Below are 25,756 nucleotides of genomic sequence, written 5' to 3'. Positions count from 1 at the left end.
ACTGGCTGTAATGTAATCAGAATGAACCAAATGCAGAACATTCGCTTCATCTCCTAGAATGGAGCTAGTTTTTCATGTCTTCAGTTGTACCTGTCTGTTGTGGATGTTTATTATTTCTGTTGGAAGAGAAACTAATTTAAAAAATCAAAAGGACAAGTGCAACTGAACACAGCAAACAAGTGAAGTTTGTGCAACAGTTTGAATAAACTGTGCCTTGTATTTGATGCTGTTTAATTAGTTTTTGTGATTTCTTGTTGCACATTTAGATCTAGCAGAGAAACTTGGGCAGGGCCGTATATGTAACTTTCTTACTATGGACACAAAAATCTTTTAGCATACACTTGTTGAGGGCTTTTAGGAGTTAAATTGCTGGGAGGATACACAAGTAAAGTTTATGAGTGGATGGCGACACTTCCATATGCAAGTTCGGGCTTGCACAAATTAAATGAGAGACTGGGCCTTACCATGAATGATTTAGCATGAGCTGGGCTCTGCGCAATACTGAGCACAACAGGAAGGGCCTGCCCAAATACCACCCTTTGTGGCCAGGACCAGCTTGCAATCAATCACACAAGGGAAGTTTCTTGGCTGCCTACGACGTCTCACTTCAGAATCAAGATCAAGGCATGATTTTGTTCCTCTTGCTTATCAGTTCAGTTCAATTTAGTGGTATCCTCCCCAAGATACAAAGATTGCCTGAGGAAATGTTCAGGAAACACGAGTGCGCGATGGTGGCCCAGAGCGGTTGTGGCGTGAATGCAGCGCTAGCTAGCTGGGCCTCGGGACTGATCCAGCAGGACTCTTCTTATGTTCTCCTGAGCAGACAAAGCCTGACTGATACTTTATGTGGCCTTTCTCTGGGCATGTTCTGTTTTCCAATCCCAAAAAGCAGCACAATCACAAAAAGGAACTAAAAGGCAGGTGCAAGTCTGATGCCATTTAAAAGCGGGCAAGCTCAGCAGATGGAGTGGCTTGAAAGGGTCCCCCATCGGGCTCTGATTGGGGAGAAGCAGAAAACCCGTGTTTGGCAGACCTCCTCATGCACCGCTCAACCTTCTGCACCCCTGGTTCTGCCAAGATGTCACCGTATGAGTAAGAAAAGAAAAATGCCACCTAATTCCACCCACTACCATGCTGAACCACACATTCGTTATGGGAGATAAATTTAGATTAAAGCTCTTTTTAAAAACTTCTTAAATAAGAAGCAGCAGCAACAAGCCTTTTAATTTACTCTTTTTTATTTTTCCCAAACAGAGGGATATTTCACTATTGTGTTCTTAACATCCTACAGAATCCAAGACATTCATTACAAACCAAATGAGGCATCAAATTCCACAAAATGAAGGGGATGGAAGAAGGGAAGAGCACTTGTTTTATTATTTTGAGGCATTATTGTGACACCATTATTGTAGGTCAGGGTTTTTTCCCTTTTACTTTCTTCTACAGGCTCTTCTTTTGACATACACACACCCCTTTCTTTTTGTAAAACATAAAATTTAGGCTGTATAAATAAGAACAACATTTAAAGTGAGGCAGTCACAAGAAAAAAAAGATAATTTTTTTCTTTGGTAAATCTCTCCTACTCTTTGATAGGAGAGACTCCTACTTGCTCATGATGCACATACCCCCAAATGATAAATTGTAAATCACATACCTCCAAATGATCTAGCATGGCAAGTAGCAGTTCAGCTTTTTAAAAGGGCAGCCCTTAAAAGTGGAAACACTAATTTACTGTGGAAATGTATACTTGACAAAGTAGACTCTAGTCCGTCAAAGCTCATGTCAGGTGCTACAGGATTCTGTTGTCCTTACCACAACACACTAGCCCAGTTTTTCCACTAGAACATTCCTCAACCCAGTCATCCCCCAGAGGTGTTGGACTCCACCTCTTATCATCCCTAGCCACCATGGCCATGCAGATTGAAGAAAGAGGCTTGCAACAAATTAGATAGCTCTTGTCCCGACTTAACAAAACATCATTTTTTCTTGCTCTTGAAATAGTTTTGGCGGACTCTCACTCGCTGATGAAGAGAAGAAGTGGCCTTCAAAGAAGTCTTCTTCCCAAAGATTTTATCCACAGCTCCAGGTTTCCATAGCAACAACTGTGCATCCTCTCCACCAGTCAACAAAGAACCATCCTCCATGTTCCAGCAGAAAGAGCGCACAGTGGCCGAGTGTCCTCCTTGAAGGGTTCCCACACAGTTCAGGCCATCAGCACAACAATCCATGAAATACAGGCTGCCTGTTGACATCCCTCCAACAACAGACAATTTCCCCAACTTTTCATGATACAAACCACCAATTAAGTAGTCCAGCTTGGCATTTCCTGCATTGACTGCTTCTCTGGCATCTGGAATATGCAACAATGTGATTGGCTCTGCGGTCTCCAGCCGGGTGAGATCCCACCAACAGAATCCTTCATCATGCGTCATGCAGTAGACCTGCTGACAGTCCTTTCCTGCCCATCCAACAAAACTTACTGATGAATTAGAGTTACAGGTTGAAAACAAAGCATCCTCTTCGTTGTCCTGGTTGATATCAAACACGTTCACCAATCCATCAGTGGACCCTGAAAGTACCCAGTTTGGTTTGGTGGGATGAAAACATATTTTAGTAATATCATCATTGTGGGACTCTGAATAGACGCCCAGGGGCCCTTTGCTGGAAGAGGGGCTGCTTGTGCATCCTCTGGCATCCCAGAATGCAATGAAGGTGTCCTCATCCACTTTCTCTGTGCCAGCACATAGGATAAGGTCATTGCAGCTTATATCGAAGCTGATGAAGACATCTGAAGGAGAGCCACAAAACAACTGTACTGGCTCTACCGTAGCTACTCGGGTATCCCAACATTTCACCGTTCCATCACTGCAGGCTGAAAACAAGGCACCTTCACACACATGTGCAAATCTGACACCATGGAGCAATCCAGGATGGCTGTTATATTCTCGCAGTAAGCTTAATGTCTCTCTATTGTAAACACCAACTGATTTGCTGGAACAGGAAACAGCTACTAAATGACTCTTTTTTCCCCTTGAAATATCTATGTCCAGGAAGTAAGTTGGGTCTTCTGCTAACGTGCACCGTTTTGCTATGTGGAGATTGGAAAATTGCTCTTTGATCTTCTCCATAGCAACTGGGACTAAAACTGCATCAAAAAGGTAGGTGCCTGCAATTAATAAATAGACCTAATTAAATCATTTTCCACAGTTAATCATTTCAGATGCAAAACATTTTGCACGTATCCTGTAAACCAAAATCATTTGACTCTGGACAGGGCCGGCCAAACCATTAGTCAGAGTGAGGCATTAGCAGAGTGAGGCATTAGCCAAACCATTAGCAGACGGGGGCAGTGATGACAGTCGCCCAGACACCCCGGCCTCTTTCCTGAGTGCCAAGTGTGAAGCATGCCTTGCAACCTGTCCCAGCCCCTCTATGCCATCAGGTGCGGTAAATGACACTGTCCAATTGCCAGTTAAAGCAGGGTCCAAGTCTCAGTCTAGCTCACTTCTGCACATAAAAGAGGCTGCCATCTTACCCTTCTCCTCGGGCAGCAAAAGATTTAGTCAGCCCTGCATATGGGGGGGACAGCTTCTCTAAACTCAGGAAGCACCTATTATCCAGAAGGTGATTTGGGAATTAGAGGGTCCATTTTGCTCTGGAAACTGAGTGGCATCTTCCAAGGGCTTAATAAAGCAGATACCATCTAGCACATGGGTCCTCAAACTATGGCCCGTGGGATGGATCCGGCCCACCATGGCCATCTATCAGGCCCACGCCACCATTCGCCGTCCGTGCACGTGCTTGAGCGGGCGGGGAGGTGGTGGCTTGCTTGCTCGGAGATGGTTTTGGACTTGCTGGGAGATCTCCGAGCAAGCAGGCGAGCCACCACCGCGCACGCCTGATGCTGCCTCGTGTGCGCCCAATGGCACCTCACCAGCCTGTGCCCCCAGGCACCCCCACCTCACCAGCCCACAACGATCGCTGCATATTTTCAACTGGCCCCCTATTCAAAAACTTTGAGGACCCCTGATCTACCTCCGGGTACTTTGCTTCCTGATATCTCTCACGGAAGGCTCCTGGAGGAGAGCCTCTGCTGCCGATCTCAAGGGGCGGGAGGGCAAATATGGCCACAGGCGTTCCTTTAGGTATCCAGGTCTCAAGCTGTTAAGGGCTTTATAGGTGATTACCAACACCTTGAATTGAGCCCAGACTTCAATGGGAAGCCAGTGAAGCTGGTAGAGGACTGGGGTTATATGAGAATAACACCCAGTCCTCGTCAGCAACCTGGCTGCTCTATTTTGCACCATCTGAAGTATCCAGACTCTTCAAGGGCAGCCCCACATAGAACATGTTATAGAAATCCAACTGGGAAGTAACCAATGCATGCATCACTGTTGCTAGGCAGTTGTCCTCCAGGTAGGGACGCAGCTGATGGATTAGCCGAAGCTGATGGAAAGCGCTCCCCGCCACCGCCGACACTTGACCTTCCAAAGTCAGCTCTGGGTTGAGGAGCACTCCCAAGCTGCAGACCCTGTCCTTTAGAGGGAGTGCAACCCCATTCAGGACAAGATCCAAGTCGCCTACCCAGGAGTTCGAACCACTCACCAGCAGGACCTCTGTCTTGTCTGGATTGAGCTTCAGATTATTGGCCCTCATCCAGCCCATTACCTCGACCAGGCACCAGTTCAGTACAGCCACTGCCTCACCTGGATTGGTTGAAAAAGAGAGGAAGAGCTGGGTATCATCAGCGTACTGATGATTCCACAGCCCACACCTCCAGATGACCTCTCCCAGCAGTTTCATGCAGATGTTGAATAGCAAGAGTGACAGAATAGACCCCTGCGGAACTCCATGGCATAGCTGCCATGGCGCAGAGGTAAAGTCCCTCAGCACCACCTTCTAGAATCGTCCGTCAAGGTAGGAGCAGAACCACTGCCAAGCAGTGCCTCCTACTCCCAGCCCCCTTAGCCTATGCAGAAGGATACCATTGAAAGCCGCTGAGAGGTCCAGGAGAACCAACAGGGACGCACTCCCCCTGTCTCTCTCCCTGCACAGGTCATACAGGGCGACCAAGGCAGATTCAGTACAATACCCGGGTCTGAAGCCAGACTGAAATGAGTCCAGATAATCAGTTTCATCCAAGAGAGCTTGGAGTTGTCCCACCACCAGCCGCTCCAACACCTTGCCCAAAAACAGGATGTTGGCCACCGATCTATAATTGGCGGCCATCTGTGGATCCAGGGATGCCTTCTTTAGGACTGGCCTGACTACCGCCTCTTTTAGAGGGGCAGGCACCCGGCCGTCCTTCAGAGAGGCATTGATGACCTTTATTTAAGGCATTTATTTAAGCTGACCACCCTTAATTTATTTAAGGCATTTCTATACCACACTTTACCATCAAACAATCAGAAACATTTAAGAACATCAGAAGGGACTTGCTGCACCACACCAACGGCCTATCTAACCCGAACATCTGTTCCCACAGTTGCCAATCACATACCTACAGGACACCCACATGCCTGGCATGAGGGCAAAGCACCCTCCAACTTGTGTTCTGCAGGAACTCTTAGTTCAGAGATGTGGCCCTAGGATATGGGAGAAGGTACTATCTAGCAATCATTACTTATTATCCCCGGATAGCTTAATCTTGCATAAATAAAAATACAAGTCCACCAAAACAGCAACAAAATGAATATCAGCAAAGCCACCACCATGATGCTGTAAGGATTGTTAAATGACCAGAAGAATAAAACATTAGTTGGGCACCGTGCATACCACAGCTAGACAGGGGCTTGAATCTTGGTCCTTCCCGCACTCCCAAGTTTTTTTAATCCATCCAATGCACCCTCACACTTGTCCAGATCCTAACACTAAAGCCAAACTGCAGTGCACATGATCTGGGGTAAAACCCTGAGTGACCTCAGTGGGGGCTTCCTTCTGAATCAACATGCATACGATTGCACTGCAAGCCGGTTCTGTGTCCAGTCAAAAGGTAGAATTACAGCCAGGCGCTCGGCAGCTGCTGCATTTTAAAACCACACTCAGGCACAGGGTCAAATTCATAGTTCTTACCATAGTGCAGGAAGACCTGAATTGGCCCGAGTTCAGAATGTGCAGCCCAAAAACATCCAGACTGCTTTTTAAACTGAGATGTATTGGGGGGGAGTATGGGAGGTTAATAAAGGAAGGAAGCTCCATTTAACAGAAATTGCTCTAGTTGACATGGGTGTTCCCCTTGGTGTAATGATTGGCCAAGTCTGCTACTAAGCTATCCAGAAGACCTGTTTGCATTTCTGAGCGCACAAGGATCCCTGGCCATGGTGTTGAAAATTGCCCACAAGAAATGGAAAGCACAATTTGGGCTATTTCAGTATTTTAGACATGGTTGTTTTACTTTGTTGTTGACTCGAGATGTTTTTAAGCGATGGAAAACAGAGTCTTCCAGCTACTGAGTGCCTTGAACAGTGAGTGATCCAACCCGTAACATCTCATCATGTGTTGGAATAACGTTACCCTGTTCGGCTATTCCTCCATGAGCTACAAACCCCCAGCCTGTTGTTTTGTTGGCTAAACCGTAATCTCCAGAAATACCCACTCAGACACACAAACACATTCAGCAAGGAAAAGCTTAACTCTCAAGTCACAAATAATCTCATTAAGACAATCACTGCAATAATATCCTGTGACAAGGCAGTCCAGGGTTAATTCTGTACATCAAAGGAACCCTTCAGCCCACATTTGCAAGTGCTTTTTAAAGCACTAAATAGTGACATCTTGTGTAAACTGCCATTTCATATTCCTTGGTGGAAAAGGAATGTTCCTTCTGGCTGCAGAGCCAAAGAAATCTAAGCTGACTTCAGCCTAGCCATCCTAAATCTGTCTTTTAGGGCTGCACAGGCTATTAGCAACATAATTACATAAACACTGCCCAGCTCCTAAATACCATTCAGTAGGCTAAGCTCTTCAGAAGGCCCAGACTGCAGCTTGCCTTATTAATTCCAGAATGGAAAATGAAGTTATGAAAAACAACGCAGCCCCTTTTCCTATAAAATATTTTACTAAACAGATCGTGGAACAGTTCATTGGATTAACACAGCCATGGAACACTGCCTACAGCGTGCGCTTGTTACATATCATCAAGTCGTCTCTGAAGTATGGCAACCCTAAGAAAGGAAGCCCTCCAAAAGGTCCCGTCCTTGGCAGCCCTGCTCAGCTCTTGGGAACACAAGGCTGTGGCTTCCTTGGTGGAGTCCATCCTTCTTGGTGGAGGGTTTTTCACACGGGGTTCGAGAGGTGACGAGGGGGGGGAAACATCCTTGACTTGGTCTTGACCAATAGGGAGGAGCTGATAGATGAAGTACAGGTTAGGGGAGCTCTGGATGCGAGTGATCACTCCATCCTTTGCTTTGAGATCAGGGGACTGGGGACGTGCAGCAGGTCGAGCACTAGAAACTGGGACTTCAAGAGGGCCAACTTTGGCCAACTGAAGGCCAGACTGGGGAAAGTCTCCTGGGAGAGGTTACTGGAAGGTAAGCGAGTTGAAAAGGGGTGGATGGCACTCAAAAGGGAGATTTTGGAGGCGCAAGCCTTGACAATACCTCTAGTCAGTAAGGTGGGGAGGCGGAGGAGAGTGCTGCCATGGATGCGAAAGGAGGTGGTTAGAGGGATTAGACGAAAGAGGAACCTCCGTAGGAAATGGTACTGGGGGAAATAGACAAAAGGGTATACCGGGAGGAGGAGGCCCGTTGCAGAAGGATTCTTCGCACGGCTGAGGCTGATTACGAGCTGAGACTTGCCAAGAATATCAAGAGCAACAAAAAGAGCTTCTTTCAGCATGTAAATAGGAAGAGGAAAGGGAGACAAGTGGTGGGACCACTAAATAAAGAGGAAGGAGATCTAGTGACTGATATGAGGGAACAGGCACAGATGCTAAATGACTATTTTGCCTCTGTGTTCTCCCCAAAGCAGGACGGGGGATATCCGCATAGGAGATTAGATGAGGCTGGGGACTTAGGGGCACAGATTAGAGCCCCCCCCCACCCAAGAAATTGAGGAACTCCTCAGGGCACTGGATGTTATAAAGGCTCCAGGTCCTTAAGGGGTACACCCAAGAGTACCTCAGGAGTTGGCGGGGGTTTCCTCAAGCCCACTGGCCTCCATTTTTGAGGTCTTGTGGAAAACAGGTGATGTTCCAGAGGACTGGAGGGTGGCGTCAGTGGTCCCAGTTTTCAAAAAGGGTAGCAGAGGGGACATGGGGAATTACAAACCAGTTAGCTTTATGTCCATTGTAGGAAAGACAATGGAAAGGCTCATAATAGCGAGAGACCTAGTAACCCTAGATAGGGAAGGGAGGCTGGCAGCCACACAACATGGCTTCCGCAAAAAACAGGTCCTGCCGGATGAACCTTGTGGAATTCTATGACAAGGTTTCGAGATGGCTAGATGGAGGGGACACAGTGGATGTGCTTTACCTGGATTTCAGCAGGGCCTTTGACAAAGTGCCCCATGATATCCTGGTGGAGAAACTGAGGAGTTCTGGGATACACCCAAGCACTGTCTGATGGATTAGGGCATGGTTGACTGACCGAAAGCAGAAGGTAACCATTAATGGGGAATCATCGGGATGGCGGCCAGTGACAAGCGGGGTCCCCCAGGGCTCTGTCCTGGGGCCGATCCTGTTTAATTTTTTCATTAACAACATGGAAGAAAGGGTGAACAGTCTGCTGATCAAATTTGCAGATGACACTAAAACTGGAGCAGTGGCCACAACTGAGGAGCAGGTACTCCAGAACCAAAAGGATCTGGACAGACTATGGAAGTGGGCAGGAGACAACAGGATGGCGTTCAATGTGGATAAGTGCAAGGTCTTGCACTTGGGGCACAGCAATAGGTGTCATAAGTACAGGTTAGGGAACAAGTGGCTGGAGAGCAGCACTTGTGAAAGGGACCTCGGGGTACTGGTTGACTGCAGGCTAAACATGAGTCAACAGTGTGATGTGGTGGTCAAGAGGGTGAACGCCACCCTTGTTTGCACAGCCAGAAGTGTGGCTTCTAGATCAAGAGAGGTATTACTACCACTCTACACAACTCTGGGGCGCCCGCAATTGGAGTATTGTGTTCAGTTTTGGGCCCCTCATTACAGAAAGGATATAGCCAGGTTGGAGTCAGTGCAGCATAGGGCCACAAGGTTGGTGGCTGGTTTGCAGGGGATGCCGTATGAGGCGAGACTGAGGGAACTGGGTCTCTTCAGCCTGGAGAAGAGGAGACTCAGAGGGGATCTGTTGGCGACATACAGGTATGTGAGGGGATGTCACATGGAGGTGGGGAGAGACCTGTTCTCCCCTGCAGAGGAAGGCAGGATGCGCTCCAACGGAGCAAAGCTCAGAGCCAAGGTTCCATTTGGATGCCAGGAAGCACTTCCTGACAGTCAGGAACCCGAGGGTGTGGAATGGGCTTCCACGAGAGGTTGTTGAGGCCCCATCAATGCGGGTGTTCAAGGATAGGCTGGACGTCCACATGGTGGGCATGTCGTGAGTAGAGCCGGCTGGTGCCGGAGGTCAGACTAGATGGCCCAGGAGGCCCCTTCTGACTCGCTCTGTTTCTGTGTTTCTCTTGTTCATCTTCCTTTTCTTTTGCCTTTGACATTCCCTAGCAGGATGGTGTTTCCAGTGAGTCTTGCCTTTTTGTGATGTGCATGTACTTAGTCTGGTGCAAAAAGCCACTGACTAGAAAATGATCTAAGCCAAGCATTTCACAGGCTGAGATGCTGAGTCTACCTGAAGCCAAGCCTACAAGGACCACAGAGCTCTCAACCCCACCTTTCTCGCAGAGCAGGAATGCAGAAGCAGAAACTGGCTTTCCTGACCCACTAACCTACCACCAATTCTCCCTTGCATCCCCAGTATTTTCATGCTGATTTTCCCCCTCTAGCCAAGCTTCAGAACCAGAAGGTGCCCGGCAGAAGGAGCAGTGGCTGGGCAAGCACATCAGTGGAAGCAGAGCAGGTTAACCACCTTCTGCAACCAGCCTTCTTGTTCTTTCAGCAAACAGAAGTGCAAACACACGTGCTAAGATAGCACCCATGGCCTCCAACCGCCTCCCTTTGCCTGGGGCCCTCCAGATGTTTGGGACTTCAAATCCCATTAGCCCTAGTCCATATAGCCTGAAGTGTCTGATCCTGCCTAATCTTGGAAGCTAAGCAGGGTCAGGCCTGGTTGAAATCTGGATGGGCGATTTAACGTTGTGAATTGTTCAAAGAGCTTTGGCTACAGGAAGTAGAGAAATGTAACAGATGATGACGGTGATGATGATGATGATGATAGTTGGCTGAACATTTAAGTTTGTGGAAGGCTGGTCCAAAGCAAGCTCCCCTAACCTGGCACAGTCAAGACACTTTGGCGTACAACTCTCTGTATATCAGGCCTTCCAAATCTAGAGGAAGGTGTAGAAATCAAATCAATCAGTAACAAAGATAATGAGTATTACATGGATGAAAATAGCGGCGCCCTTGTGTACTTCTCACACTCAAATCCTCATGCTGAGAGCAGCCAGAGTGCTTCATCTTTCCCCCTCTATCCCCACAATGGCAAAAGATTCTTCTCTGCCTAACAGTAAATCCATTTAATCTCAAGAGAATATAGGCAACTGCCTTATTGGATGGGTTGCCTTCAAGATTTTAATGTCCTCTTTCAGAGCGCAGAAAAGGCCTCTAAAAAGGCTCACAATGCATCTCATAAAAAGGATTAAAAATATACATAACACAACATAGAAGATACAATGCAATGTAAAATACAAGACCAATCCAGTGAAGCTGTCCAAATAATACATTGCACCATTGGATCAATGCACCATTGAGCATCAATCAAAAATCAGAGCACTGGGCTTCACACCAGGAGCCTTTCCAAGCCCAACCTGAGAATGCTGGGGATTGAAACTGGGACTGAAAGGAAGCGGCAAAGACCTAGCCATGGACCTGGGTTCGCCCCGTGATCAGTTCTCAGTTAAGAGCAAGGAGGCTGTTTGCTCTTTCTACGAATGTTAACATGACTATAACCTAAAATACCATTATCCCCCTCCCTCATGTCAAGAACATGTAATGCCAGCACTGCTTGCCAGTTGAAGTCCAGGCCCAATTCAAAGCGCTAGAACTAACATCGGAAGCTCTAAATGGCTTGGGGGCAGGTTATCTGAAGGAACACCTCCTTCCACATATACCCACTCAGACCCTGAGGTTGTCTTTGGGGGTCCTTCTCCAGTAGCCCCAGTATTGCAGTTTTTATACTGCATTTTACCCTGTACAGTGCCGATCAGTTGCAATTTCGTGGTTTTATTGTTTTACATTACATTTTTCTTCTTGTTTGTGTGTTTTTAACTTTTGTTAACTTCCCAGAAAGCCTCGGCTATTGGGCGCTATAAAAATGAAATACACAAACAAATAAGAACAGTTCAACAAGCCACGTTACAGTGCAATCCTTTGCAGGATTACTCAAAAATAAGCCCCACTGAATTTAATAGGACTTAACTGAAGAGAAGCAGATATAGGATAGCAATCTTATTTGGGCCAGAAGTTTTCTCCCCACCTGCCTTACTTCACTCAGAGCCAGTGCCAGCCAGGTCAATTCTTCTCTTTTGTGACTGCAAAATGGAATGTCAAAAGTAACACCCCCGGCCGCCCGACTTTGGTTTAATTGTTAGACCTATTGTAATGAAGGCAACAAATGAAAGCTGGGCATCAAAGGGACGGACTTCTCTATGGGTAGATAACTGATCATTTTAAACACTCCCATTTTAGAAGGTGTAGGAGCGGCATGCACCTTTAGTTTAGTTTAGAAGAAACAGCGCACTTGAAAATTGGCCTAGTGTTCCACCAAAGGAATTTCAGTCGTCTAGAAAGACACCGGGTTTGGAATTCTTCCAGTTGCTATCGTATACCTTGGCATTTTATGTAAAAATTCATTTCCATGTTTTCTGGGGCAATGTTTAGATGCCCTTCCCAGCACAGGGGCACCGCCTTTCCGAGGAAAGGAGCACATTCCACACAATGGTGTAATAACCTGCAAGTCTGTATTTTTGTCAGCTGCCACATCTCATTAAGCCACATGGCGGACATACAGCCGAACATCAGATGGTGCAAATGGGATCCTGGGACTCATTAGGAATGGCCGGCTGAAGGTTAAACAAACACTCCAGGCAGAGAGCCCAGGGTGTAGCCGCCAGCTCTTCCTCTCCCTAAGAGGAAGTCATGGTGGTACTTTGACAGGAGACTTTGAATAGGAGGCAGGAGAAGCAGTGCTGCATTTATGGAAGAAATAGGAAATGATTATCTTCCATGAACAATAGCAAAGTAAGAGCTGGGCATTTCCACAGGCAAAAATGGACAAGGCGAGTGGGAAGCCTGAAAATTCAGGACCTAGCCTGGCGTGCCAGACTGGATGTGCTATTTTCATGCATTGTCTCCAAAGCATCCATCATCTTGAATCCCAGTTCAGTTGCTCACCTGGGACTTCTTCTCTCATATAATCAAGCTCTTTTAAGTGTCGCTCTCAGGAAAATACACACTTTCTGGTCAGGTACCAAGCAGAAAAGGCTTGCATGGCCCAGAACAGACTTAAGGCAAGCCTTGCAGGACCCACACACAGTAAATCGGGAGCCAACCTTACAAACATATATTCTATCTCTCTTCCTTTCCTTCCTGGCATTAACCATGGTTTTCTGTACTGATGTGAACCAGTGTGTTTGTGTGTGTGTAAACGCATCCATGTGCCAGATCTGTGTGTCGTGGACAAACTCTACAGTTTCTGACACAAGTCTGCTTCTCAACCTCCAGATGGGAAGGGGGTTATATGGCAGCCAACTTTTTCTTTTCCTCTGACGAGGACACCAAAACCACCCAAAACATGTCATCCCACAGGCAACCTCGTTAAATGACCACCTTCATTCAATTGCCTCTACCCCTTAAGTACTAACCCAACCCTTCAACCACCTCCTGCTTCCTCTGCAGTTCCATTCTGACCACCTGAGAGAACGCATGGCCATCACCTGGCAATGGGGCCAACTCTCTCCTGGTGTCAACCTCTCTGACAGACAGGTGCACACCCACAGGATGGCGATTTTTGAATAGTCTCGGTGTCCTCCCCAGACACACTCCAACCATGCATTGCTGCCTTCCAGTCTCAGCTTTAGTCAACACAAGCTTTCTTAACCATAGCTTGCTAAAAACTTCAAACCAGGAATGGTGGTTTAGAAAGATGCAGATACAATGCAAAACTATGGTTAACTCTGAAATGAGAATGAAGGGAAATTTGTTTGCTCCAGAGAGAAGGAAACCTGCCACAGAAGCTGACTTCCAGTTTACAAATTATGGTTTGTAAGGAGAAAACAGCACTTCTATAACAGGTCACAGAAGTGGTCAGATGTTCTCCAAAGCTTGCTCAGGTTGGCTCTCCAATGATGATTTGGACAACGGGATGCAAAGACACTTACTTTTCGCTATACATCGAAGATATAAAAGCATAGGGAAGCTTTCCCTAACAGGCCTGGTGGCCCATGTGACTTTTGACATTATCAGAATACAGAATGTTATTGTGTGTTCAGCATTTGACACACTGGTTATAAACATCATTTCTTAGGCTAAGGAGAGACCTGTGAGTCATTTTAATCCTACAAGGTTTTCAAAAATAGACCAGTGATTCAGAAATTACATTCTTCCTCCTCCTCTTTGAGAATCTTTTGGCAAGGATGTGATTTTACAATGGTTTCCACAGCACCAAGAGCAACCCATGAAGCCCCACAAAAACCAGAGGTGGTTTCATGTTTAAATCAAGAATGGTTGATGTCCATCTGCAGTGACACACCAAGACCACACAACACACATTCCCTTACTCGGTCTTTCCTGTGGTTTCCCTCCCACTTCAAACTCATCCTGAACGTTTGCTAAAATCTTCTTTCCCAACTCTATTATTATTCTTTACCCTGCTTTCCAATTTGCAAGAGCTAGGCAGGGCTGTCCTGGATAGGACCTTCTGGAAGGCCTTCACTCATAGGGTGGCCATAAGTCTGAGAATATCTGATGGCACACAACAGCAACCTTGCTTTACATGCCTTTATACTGGCTTCCTGCTACTTTTGTGCATTGGTTCCTAGCTTCTGACCCTTAGTATAAAGGCTCTTCTACTCTACTACCTACATCCCAAGACTGGACAGGAAGTCAGAGCACAAGCTCGTCGAGCTCTGTATTTCCAGCACTGACTGGGCAGCAACTGTTCAGGGAAGGACAAGGAACTTTCTGGCCCTGCATGCAAACATCAGGACTGAATCTGGTTCTTTTTGCATCCACAGCATGTGCTCTACCACCAGGCTCTGATCCTTTATCTCAGTTTCCTGGAAGGCATTCCATGGAGACATCCTACTTCCCATGATCCTTCTGCATGCCTCCTGGAGGTCCAGTGGAATCCTGATATTTCAATGAGTAAGTACTTCCAAAGCTGAGAAGGTCCCAAATGTTCATAAGCTTAGGACACAGTCCTATCAGGATGTCCATCAAGCTCCCAGAGTTGGAGCCTTCCGAGTCTCCAGTGCACAACAGGAAGAGCAGCAGAGGCAAGCTTTGCCTCCCCGCACCTTCAGCTCTCCACTTTCACTGGCAGCTTTTTTCACCAATCTAAGAGGAGAGGAAGATGGTGTAGCACCGTAAGGATACCCTACACCTTGGCTGCTCCAGTCTCCTCACTTCACTACTAATCCTAATCTGGCCCAGTCCTTTCCACATCAGTTTTGAGGGAGCAAGAGAGGGAAATCCGAGCTCCATTTCCAGATCGGAGGTAGGAGCACAGTCTCCAACCCTTGACCTGAGAATCCCAAAAAATCCCGTGGCCCTTCAAACAATGCCTGGGGGGCCACAGATGTAACACTCAACTATGATGGCTTCTTAACAAACACCTTCAAGCAAAACCTGCTTTGAGAGGGGCTCTCAGTCTGGGATCCAAAACCACAGTTTGGGCAAACTGGCTTGGTGTTATATCCGAGCAACCCTGCGAGCAGCCGCATGAATGGAAGATCAGGGACTGCCGGGGAAAAGGGAACCTGCCCACGCCATGGCTCGCCTGTACACCTGGAGAACATCCAGTTGCAGACATAAGGAGAGCTACACTGGATCAGACCAGGGGTCCACCTAGTCCAGGAACCCATCTATGCAACGGCTGCCAGCTGGCCAGGGAGCCCCACAAACAGGAACAAGTGCAACCGCACCCTCCTACCCACGTACCTCAGCAACTGGCGCACAGAGGCTGACTGCCCGATACTGGAAGCCAGCAGTTACCAGGCCCAGTAGCTCTTGTAGCCTCCTCCTCCATATTTGCCCGATCCCCTTTTAAAGCCATCCAAACGGGCAGCCACTGCTGCATCTTGTGAATGTCATGGCTTAAATATGTGCTGCGCAAAGAACCAATTCCTTTATCTGACCTGGATCTCCCATGGGATGATCCCAGCTTCTAATATTACTAGAGAGAGAGGGAAAGAGAAAGGTCTCTCCACACTTTGCACAATGCCGAATGCTTCTACATGCCTTCTCCTACTCACCTTTCCTCTGAGCTAAACCATCTCAGTTGCAGCCATCTGCCCTCGCAGGGACATTGCTCCAACCCCTCGATTGTTGAGCTGCCGTTCACAGCACAGACTTGTACAAGGGGGGTAAGATTTTAGCAGTTCTATTTTCAATTCTTTTTATAGGGGCCTAGCGTGGAGTTTGCCTTTTTTCACAGCAGCTGTGCACGGGGTTGATATTTTCATCGAGCTGTCCACCACCACACCAAAATCTAAACTGTAGTTAGTGCAAACCATGGTTCAGTGTTTTATCTGAGCCAACCCTCGATTGCACAGAGCTTCTCCCCTCTGGCCCTCCACAGCTTGGATCTAAATGTTCAGGACGACAACGCCAGTTCATCCAGGCCAGAGTATTCAAAAATGCTGAGACTGACATCCCAAACTTTTGAAAAGCTCCAGGTGAGCAGATCAAGTGGTTCCAGACCTGGAAACACACAAGCCCTATTGGCTAACATTTTTCCTCAAGCATCAGGTATCAAAGAAGGAAAAACACAGCAAAAGTAGTTATGGCAGGTGTTCCCAATACTGTAACTCGGCAAGACACATCTCAAAAACTGCAGACTTGGGTAGCCAATCAGTGGGAAGAAAACAAGCCTGCATTATCTTGATTGAAAGAGAGGAAGGAAAGAAGGAAATGCCTCGACCAAAAGCTTAAAATATCACCCAACACACCACAGGCGCTTCAGGAACAAAAAATGTGAGTACCAAAGGATACGTCCTGCATGTGAGTAAGGCAGGGGACACCAGCAGCGGCGCGAAGTCAAGGCCTTCCCTTCTGCTTTCTCTCTCTCTGCCACTCCAACTTTCTTTGGCATGCACAAATCAGGATGTAGGAGTTGCAAAGGGAGGGGAAGATTCACCCCCTCCCTGCAGTGAAGACCAGCTCCTCATCTGCAACTGTGCTTTCTTCGCACGAAGGGAGAGCTTGTCTTGTTCAATTCAAGCGGGGCAGGGGAGGTGGCGACATGTGCAGCCAGCCTCATTCGCTCCACTGCTCAGCTGCCCTTGCTTGGTCAGTGCAGCTCTCCAGCCACGCTGGCAGCCCAGGAGGAAAGGCTGGCAGGCCGCTTGGAAAGGCTACTGTCCGCAGCCAGGACTGGGCATCTCCCGTCGCTGGTTTATGGCAATGCAAGCCTGAACTACAGCAGAGAGCAGGAACATGGTGTCCTTTGCTCAGAGTTGGTGCTGGGCAGAACAAGAGCCCAGCGGTGCCCAGTTTGGATGTCCCTTCAACCAAGAACTTAGGAGGCCATGTTAGGAAATCCAATGTTACATAGATTCATTGTACAGAATAATATATATTGATTCGAACATGTTAAGATTCAAACTTGGCAGAAATGACAAGGACGTGAGCAAGGGACTTCTTGGTGGTTGCTCCTCTGCAAAGAAGCCAGGCGAGTCCAACTCTGTTACGCTTTTCCCAGCAAGCAAAGCCCTTTTATTCAGCCAGGCTTTTGCCTTCTAAGTGGAACTGCTGCTAGACTGGGTTGTCAAACTGCTGGTCGCTTTTTTTCCCTTTGTGTGCTAGTTTTGTTTGACGTGCTTTATTGCATCTTTTTAAGATGATCTCTTCAATCTTCTATTTTATCTTTAGTCTCCTTGAGTGATATTTTAGTGGAAAGTTGGGAGATAAATTTAATCAGTTAAGAAACTAAAGTTAGACAAAGTAACAAAGGGAGGGAGAAGGACAAGAAAAAGCAAAGCCTAGAATTTAACTTCCTATATCCCTTCCTCCCAATAAGATACCTCCCTTCCTTGAGGAAATCTATTTCAGCAGAGTTTTAAGTTGCATAATGGGGGAAAAACTGATCTTGGATGTTATTTGCTCAACAGCTGTTAATTGCCTTATTTAAAAAGAAACCAATTTTTTGTGGATCTGAGTGCTGGCTCATAAATATTGAAAGCAAGCCTTCGTTCCCTTTCATTCTACCCCCTTTGGTGCAGTTGCCCCTACTTGCAAGGCAGGCAGGAAGGGGGAGGAGAGAGAGCACTTGCTGCTCCTTTGAAGACAATGGATGCTCCCCAGTAATGCGGATTGCAGTGGATGTTCTGTATTACTCAAATGAAAGGCGCTTTGGAAATGCACCACCACCAGAGGGAGCTGCAAATGAAATGCTCTTTGCAATGCAAAGCATTTCCCTTAGAAGGAGCCCTGTGGAATCCAGCATTCCACACTGGCCAACTGGGTGCATTCTGGCCATAATGGACATGGACCACCTTCCCATGAAAGGAGGCAGCGTTAAAATCCACTGTCTAAAAAAGCCAAATGCAGATTCTGCTTAGGAAACTATAACCTCGTTGCTAACCTGCTGAGGTTCTTAAGCAAGAGGTGTCTTGACAACTCTGCAAAGTCTCGGATGGCATACCAGCTATAGAAAACCTTGGACTCTGCCATCTAGCACCTGCAAGAAACAGAAAACACCCTGCTGGATGACTTGCACCAGGGGGTGGAAGGGAAGGCTGCAACTCTTTTGTTCTCCTGGACATCTCAGCGGCTTTTGATACCATCAACTATGGTATCTTTCTGGATTGCCTCCACCTTAAGCCTTAGGAGATCCCCACCTTAGGAACTTTTGACATCACGGTCGTGACTTTTGAAGTACCACAGGGCTCCATTCTGTTCCTTAGGCTGTTTGATCTGAACAGCAATGCTGGGTAAAGTCACCTGGACCCTAAATTTGGCTAGTGTCCTCAGTGTATCATGCTGATGATGCTAAAATGAGTCTTCAAGGCATCACAAAACTCTTCAAGGCATCACAATTTGTAGATGACTTGGAGCTCGACCTGGCTTTTCCATCTTCCGATAGTAAACAGCAGGACTGTCAAGGGTAGGACATTTTGGGGGAAACTCAATTCATAGAGTCACCATAAGAAAGAGAGGACTTGATGGCACATAACAAGAATCCCAGAATGATGGGTTATTTTACCAGGTGTATGAATGGGCTTTCTCTTCTAAAAGAGCCATCAAAGATGGTGGAATCTGATTCCAGGTCAGATGAAGAGGTGGTGCCAGAATTCGCAGCTTAAATATCAAAGCCAAGGGAGCCAGATATAAGCCAGGCAGGCACTAAAAATCAGAAAATTTCAAATACTATGGGAAAGCTTAGTGAGTGGCGGTGGGGGGCAGACCCAGCATAATTCATTCCAGGGTATGATGTCCATTTAAGAGAAGCCTCAGATGCTTCAAGCAACTGGCCCTGAAACAAGGAGATCCATCTTGAAGGTGTAGTTTGCTTTTTTCAGTATGGAAGGCAGAAGGGGTATTCATTTTGCAATCAATTTCTGATCATTTAAGTCTCATTTCCTTAATAACTAGTACAAGCTTTGCTTGTTCCTTCTGTTATGGGCTTCCTCAATTCTTTCCTTGTGTACTATAAGGCCAGCCTAACTGGTCAGTTTCAACATTAAGTAGACTCTTTCTAACTAAAAGCCTTTGTCCTGATCTGCTTAGAAGAAGCAGGAGAAGAACAGCCCAAGGTGACAGATGGAACAGCAAGAGTGGTGAAAAATAACGGCCACTCTCCATGCCAGTACTATGGCACTGCAAAAACATTGAGGATGTAGAGAAGGAACAGGAGAAGAAAAGCTAACAATTCAGGAACTGAGCAAACAAACCAATTTATTCAGTAGACTGGCTGAGAAACTCTGATGGGCAACAAACCATGGGTTAAGCAAACATTCGGTTAGCATTTCATTTCCATTCCACCCCACAGCTGAAGCTCTCTGGGCACTGCACAAAAATGCAAGAATTATGTGCTAACTAGGTCTTTAAATGACTTTTTAGAAATACAGATCCAAAAGATTTCAAGAACTGCTGAACTGTTTCAAGAAAAGAGCCACCAATTACAAGTAAAAATGGCCAATAGTTGGAAGCTTCTTAGACCTTCAAGCAAGAGAACGTTCTTTAAAAGTCTGAGCGTGACTCATGTTCTGCATTTAATTAATTCTCCAGCTGGGCCTTCCAGCTATATTGCAATTCCCACACTAATACACATTATATAAGCCATGTTTCAACAGCAGCATGACTTGAAGAAGCTACACAACTGGCAACTAAATTGCTCAAGCTGCACAAAGCAATTCTTTATGCCTTAGAAGAAGTGACTTAGGGTATCAGATAACTGCTTTTGCGCAGAGGACTGGCAAGACTAGATGTAATATTTATGGTTAATTTCAGGCATATGCACCTTGTTCCTTGATAATATTAAACTCCAGGTGACCTGGAAATAGAAACCAGTCTTTCTAATAACAAATGCAGGTGCTGAGTGCCAGCAAAGAGACAAGAAAAAGGCATCAGCCTGTCCTGAGGTGTGAGGAAGTACAGAATATTTTAAACATACGTAAGCGGGCAAGATATCAGCCCCCTGAGCACTGATCAGGTTCAGCATTCATAGAAGACTGACTGCCAATTGGAAAAGCAAAACATGACCATGGAGGCCCAGTACGAAATAGTTTACAGGTGGAAGACATGGCTGGCTAGAACTGGAAGAAGAGAATTCCTTGTGGGGAATGTGGTATACATTACTACCACATCTTTCTACAGACCTCACTTGTAAAAAGGATAACTTGTAATAACCCCAACACTTACACAAAGTTTTATAGCCTTTCATATGCAATATTGTTGCAATCCTCACAAGAGCCCTTTAAGGCAGGCCAGGTGTGAGTCTACACTGGGACTTCCACACTCACAGTTCAGACTTTTAAGCGGCTCTACACTAGCTCCCATACACAACCCAACTGAAATGAGTTGGTAGAACACAGACTTCCCCAACCTGGAGCCCTGCGGAGGTCGTTGCCTGCAACTTTCAGCATAGCTGGCTGGTGGCAGCTAGGCTTTGTAGTCCAGTACAGCTGAAAGCATCAAAGTGGATATTCTGCATTTTTTCTTTATTCAGGAAAAAAAGCAAAACTGTAACAATGGCAATGCAAATCTATTGTTTGCATTAGGGGAAAAAAGAAAAGAAAAAACAAAAGGATCTACCTTAAAAATGCCCATCAGAATAAGACTGTCCTTGGAACAATCCTGTGCATCCACAGAGAGAAAGAAGTCTGGCTAGCTGGAGGATGTTGGGAGTTGTAGGATTTTTTCTGACTAAACATGCATGTGGCCTATTTCAAAGACAGCAAAAAGGAGCAAAACAAAGGTTTTTTTGCAAGTCTATCCCACCACTGAAACAGGCCTCTTCAATTTTCCAAACAATTGCATTTCTTCTGGCAAAAGGACGAGAAGGAACTGGCTTGAGATTATGAGCAGAACTGTATGGCAGGAGAACCTGGGCATTCAGCACTCTAAAGGCCAACCACAACATCTTGAACTGAGCCAAGAACCTATCTGGAAGCCAGTGGTCACCGATCTGGCCAGGCATGGTCTGTCCTGGCAGCTCCAAACATGAGTCCAGCCACAACATTATGCATGGTGGCCAGCTGGGAGAACTCTGAAAAGCTGCTGAAAAAAATCAGTCTGTTCTGTGAGGGTGTCTTATTTTAAACCTGCCACACAGCTCTTCAACTGGAAGGAGGAACCATTCCTTAATGAGTCCATTTGGTGGCACTACGTGGCTGCTGGCTCTCAGCGAAAGAGACCTGTGATGCCCTGCACACGCTTGTTGGTGAATCATAGGACCTGCAGTGCCAACACACCTAGAAGGAATCTGGCCGGAGGCTACCTGTACAGTAAGCAGGTGCACTTCATGTTACAGCACAGCCAAGGACCACTTTGGTGTGGCATTTAAACTCCAGAAGACCTGCTTTCCATATCATTGGCTAACAGCAGTACATCTCACTGAAAGATGATGGTGCTGGGAAGTGTGAAACTTCAGAACAGCCTTTCTGAACCTCGTATGCACCAGGTGTTTTGGACTACAGATCCCATCATTCCTGACCCTTGTCCAGGCCACCTGGGCTGATGAGAATCAAGGTCCAAATTGAGGGAGCCTGCTTCGTAGTGCAGCGGGGAATGCTACTTTGAATGTTATTCTTCATACAAAAGAAAAATAAACCATCTCTCTTGAAATCCAGAATTAACCAATACCAGCCCAACACACTTCCTTGAATCCTTGCTTGGACTAGACTCCCACCCACAGGGAGTTTCCTACATATGGAGTAGCGTGCAAAGTGTGATCTTCCTCTGTGATATGAAAGGGCACCATCAACCTCAGAATTTTCCCTCCTCTTCCAACTTTTCCCAAGTAGAGTGGTTCGGAATTCCCTTGCCTCACAACACAGAAGTCTAACATCAAGATCCACTTTAGGAATATACTTGTTAGGGGGCAAAAAGCCAACCCCCTTTTAAAAATGGCACATACGGCATCCTAAAGCAGCATTACTTCACCCTTTAAGGACTACGTAACAACCATTTCACTGAACGGACCATTTAATTTGCAAGCCCAGACACACTTGCTTGGGAGCAAGCCCCACCGAGTTCCTTCTAAGTAGGCACGTATAGACTTCGTAAATTTACAAATGGCGGGAGCTTGATAAATTATGTCCGGTGGATAGCGTCCCCTAAATAAAGAAACAGACATACAACTCGGCCCTGCGGGTCAACCATTCACACGTGCTATACGCAAATCCACACACACGTGCATTACCTCGCTCAGAAGCTCAAAGAAGAGCAGCCCCCTCCCCGCGTGTCCAACATTCCTTCCTGCTCCGCCTGCTGTCGCCCATTGGCCGCCTGCGTGCGACATAACGGCGCCGTCACTCGAAGGAGCCCAAGGCTGTGCTGATTGGGCACAGACCAAACAGGCGTGACTTCCAACTCGGCCCACCCACAGCCGCCATTCTTGAGATAGGATTAAAAGGCTTCTGAGCTTTCGTCACATCCGGTTCCGACGCGGCTCTTTTGAAGGAGGGGTGGCGCTCTGCTCCCACAACTCTATGGTGCTACTGATCGTTTGTTTGTTTGTTTGTTTGTGTTTTCGCTGCGGGTGCCCCGAATATTTGACCCGGAACCGGAAGGGACAACACCGCTGCGCATGAATTTCTCCTTGTCATTGCGGGTGGGATGCGGATGCATAGCATGGGCGCCAGGGGGCGCTGTCGTATCGCTTTTCCCGGAGCGTCCCGGCAGGCGGAGATCGCGCCGTGAACTCGCGTCTTTTTGCAAGGACGTCTGCGCAGAGAAACGAAAAGGGCGGAGAAATGGCAGCAGGGGGACCCGGAGTTCCCTGCTGCGCCAGAGCAAGGGCCCTCCAATACTGCAGGTTTCATGGCCATGAGGACTAGCAGCTTTTCCTTGTTTAACAGCATATCAAAGTGTTGAAGGTTGTCACAAAGAGGAAGGCCGGGATATCTTCTCGATCATCCCAGAGTGCAGGACACGCGACAATGGGCTTAAGGGACAGGAAGCCAGATTCCAGCTAGATATCAGAAAAAATCCCTGACTGTTGGAGCAGTGTGACGATGGAATCAGTGATCCAGGTTGGTTGTGGGCTCTCCCACCCTGGAGGCATTCAGGATGCAGCTGGGCAGCCCAGTGAGAGGGATGGTGTGACTTGGAGTCCGGAGCTGGGCAGGGACCCTCTGGCCCCTTCCAGCTCTACTGTGATTCTACGATATGAAGAGCCCTGCTGTGTCAGAGCCAGGTGCCTCTGGTCACGCGTTCTGTTCATGCAGTGGCCAAGCAGCCACCCCCGCGGGACCCACAGGCAGGCAGCAGCCCCCTCCTGTCCATCATCCCCAGCAGCTGGTGCCTGCAGGCATGCTGCCTGTGATACTGGAGGTAGCTTGGAGGCCCCAGGAAGAATACCCCCTCTGTGGGTTTATCTGGCCCTCTCTTCAGGCCATCTAAATCAGTGACCATCTGCCATGGGGTGAGTGGTGGGAACCGGGAGGTGTGCCAGAGCCAGTGTGGTGCAGTGGTTTGGAGTGTGGGACTCAGGAGATCCGGGTTCTAGCCCCCAGTCAGACCCAGAGCTCGCTGGGTGAGCCTGGCCCAGTCACACTCTCTCAGCCCAACCTACCTCACAGGGTTGTTGTGCTCATAAAATCATAGAATAGTAGAGTTGGCAAGAGCCATGAAGACCATCTGGTTCAACCCCCTGCTGCTGCAGGGCAGCACGTGACACCGTCCCACTCAGATGGCCGTCCATCTTTGTGAATGTCTCTAGTGAGGGAGGGAAAGGGGAAACAATGGGGAGGGTGATGGTAATAATTAGTAATAGTGCTTTGAATGTTGTTGTTTATTAGAGTAGTATCTTGCCTTTTTCTTTTTAAGAACTCAAAGGAACTCACATCACTCTCCTCCTGCTGCTCTGACTTATCCCGAGAACAACAGCCGTGTGCGTTAGGTTGGGCTGAGAGTCTGTGACTGGCCCAAAGTCCCCCAGTGGCTCCATGGCTGAGCAGGGACTCGAACCCGGATCCTCTGAGTCCCAGTCCTGCGCGTTTAACCACTGCACCGTGCTGATGCTCTCACTTTCAGTTTTCTTTCATGACATCTGTACATGGCCCAAAAGCCAGTGCTCTCTGCTTGCTATGCGACACTAAGAGCTTATTTGGCTGTTGGACTGAATTTCTCTTCAGCCACACAATTCCTCAACAGAGTGTGCAGTAGCATATAAGGATCCATCCCCATTTTATCCCCGTAGAAGCACAGAAAAGCCAGACTGGATCAGACCCAAGGTCCATCCAGTCCAAAGCTGCAAGGGAGGGTAAGTTGTTCAGCCCATGAGATTTGATCCTGACCCTTCCCCAGAACCATTTTCATTCTGTGTGCACAGGGAAAGACTCCTAGAAGAATAGCAGCTCTGTCTGGAATTCTCTCAGCACACAAGGCACTTTGGAACAGAGCTGGCCTTTGTTCCCATGCTCTAATGAGACACCCCAAAGACCCCTGTCTATCCTATTTAGCCCCAGGGGACAATTGCATCCCACACACTTAATCTGATTGTCCCCCCAGAATTTAGTCCAACAGAGGGAGGAGAAGCAGGACATTTTTTCAACAAAATGTTCTCTGCAGCCTTCTCAGATTTCTTTGTTGGGAAACCATAGCAGTGTGGTCTAGTGGTTACTGTGCTGGACTGGAGACCGTGGAGATCCAGGTTCTAGCCCCCACCCAGCCATGAAGCTCGCTGGGTGACTTTGGGCCAGTCACTCCCAGCCTAAGCTACCTCACAGGATGGTGGTTGTCGGGGGAAAACAGGGCTTTGTATGTAAACTGCCTTGCGTTCCTCACAAGAGGAAAAATGCAGGATATGAATGCAACCTAATACTAGGAAAGCAAATGGAGGTTTGCAGTGGTTTTCCATAGTCGCCTAGCAGTGCAATCCTGTGCATTCCTGCTGGGAAGCAATTCCCATTAACCTCCGTGGAGCTTGTGCCCCAGCAGGAGAGTAGAGGGTCAGGCTTTATTTGGCTTGGGAATTCTCGGCACTAAATACCAAGCAAGTCCCAATCATGTAGGAGTATTTTGTAGCTCACACACCTGCTTTCCACTTGAATGGGTTTTATCAGCTGCCAAAGGGGTAGATAATACTGGTCTGCCTGCTTCTCTCCCATGGAAATTGTGAAAGGGTTTTCATTGTTCCTACTCATTGTACCCTGTTTCCCCGAAAATAAGCCCTAACCGGAAAATAAGCCCTAGCACGATTTTTCAGGATGCTCGTAATATAAGCCCTACCCCTAAAATAAGCCCCAGTTAAGATCGTCAGCTAGATGGACGCATTTAGTAAGTCCGTTGCAACACAATTTGGGGTTTGGAGAGTTATGACAATGTCCCAGAAGAAGATGACATGACTGTATTTGAATAGATGTAGATTTTATGTACATGAATAAATGAATAAATGCAGATTGTTGTACATGAAAAAAATAAGGCGTCACCTGAAAATACGCCCTAATATATTAATTTTTTGGAGCAAAAATTAATATAAGGCTTATTTTCCAGTCTTATTTTTGGGGAAATATGGTAGTGTGGTTACCCACGCAGTTTGCTCTCTCCCAAGGCAGCGTTTTCTGCCTGCAGGATCTCGAGTTACTGTCCCTAGTTTTGTCCATGTTCTGTCAAGAGGGACGTGAGGGTGATCAGTTGCTGGGTCGTGTCCTTGTACTAGCAGACTCTGCGCTTTTACACCCACAGATCCCTCTGAATATCTGAAGAGAGGAGCAAACTAGTATCACAGGTTTGCGCAATGCGACTTTGCGCAATGAAAGTTTGCAT

At 47.2% G+C, this 25,756-nt stretch overlaps 1 protein-coding gene and 1 long non-coding RNA gene across 5 annotated transcripts in view; one reads left to right on the top strand and one right to left on the bottom strand.

Annotated features, from left to right (window-relative positions):
* The window catches only part of LOC123026240, a 29,384-nt gene extending 27,247 nt beyond the window's left edge, over positions 1-2,137 (top strand). Inside the window, exon 6 of the long non-coding RNA XR_006415261.1 lies at positions 2,002-2,137. This is a non-coding gene — a long non-coding RNA (uncharacterized LOC123026240). The remainder of the gene's footprint in view (positions 1-2,001) is intronic.
* Positions 1,221-22,287, bottom strand: WDR89 (WD repeat domain 89). Of its 4 annotated transcripts, none has more exons than XM_044435596.1 (2): positions 22,188-22,284; positions 1,221-3,166 (listed from the first exon to the last, which is right to left on the bottom strand). In XM_044435596.1, exon 2 carries the CDS (start codon positions 3,126-3,128, stop codon positions 1,977-1,979), a length of 1,152 nt encoding a protein of 383 aa, XP_044291531.1. In that variant the 5' UTR covers positions 3,129-3,166; positions 22,188-22,284; the 3' UTR covers positions 1,221-1,976. The 4 variants fall into 4 exon arrangements, 3 of the variants coding, with proteins under 3 accessions (XP_044291531.1, XP_044291534.1, XP_044291532.1); XM_044435599.1 differs by lacking the exon at positions 22,188-22,284 and adding an exon at positions 20,579-21,886; XM_044435597.1 differs by lacking the exon at positions 22,188-22,284 and adding an exon at positions 4,606-4,655.
* Positions 22,288-25,756: the final 3,469 nt, after the last annotated feature.

Source organism: Varanus komodoensis, unplaced genomic scaffold, assembly GCF_004798865.1.
Source record: "Varanus komodoensis strain SLA01 unplaced genomic scaffold, ASM479886v1 scaffold3, whole genome shotgun sequence".
Taxonomy (NCBI): Eukaryota; Metazoa; Chordata; class Lepidosauria; order Squamata; family Varanidae; genus Varanus; species Varanus komodoensis.
The sequence above is the reverse complement of the archived record's forward strand: the minus strand, read 5'-3'. Positions and strand labels throughout refer to the sequence as shown.

What these genes read in the sequence shown, in the direction of transcription:
- WDR89 (XM_044435596.1), bottom strand. Translation starts at nt 3,128, where the DNA reads ATGGAGAAGATCAAAGAGCAATTTTCCAATCTCCACATAGCAAAACGG.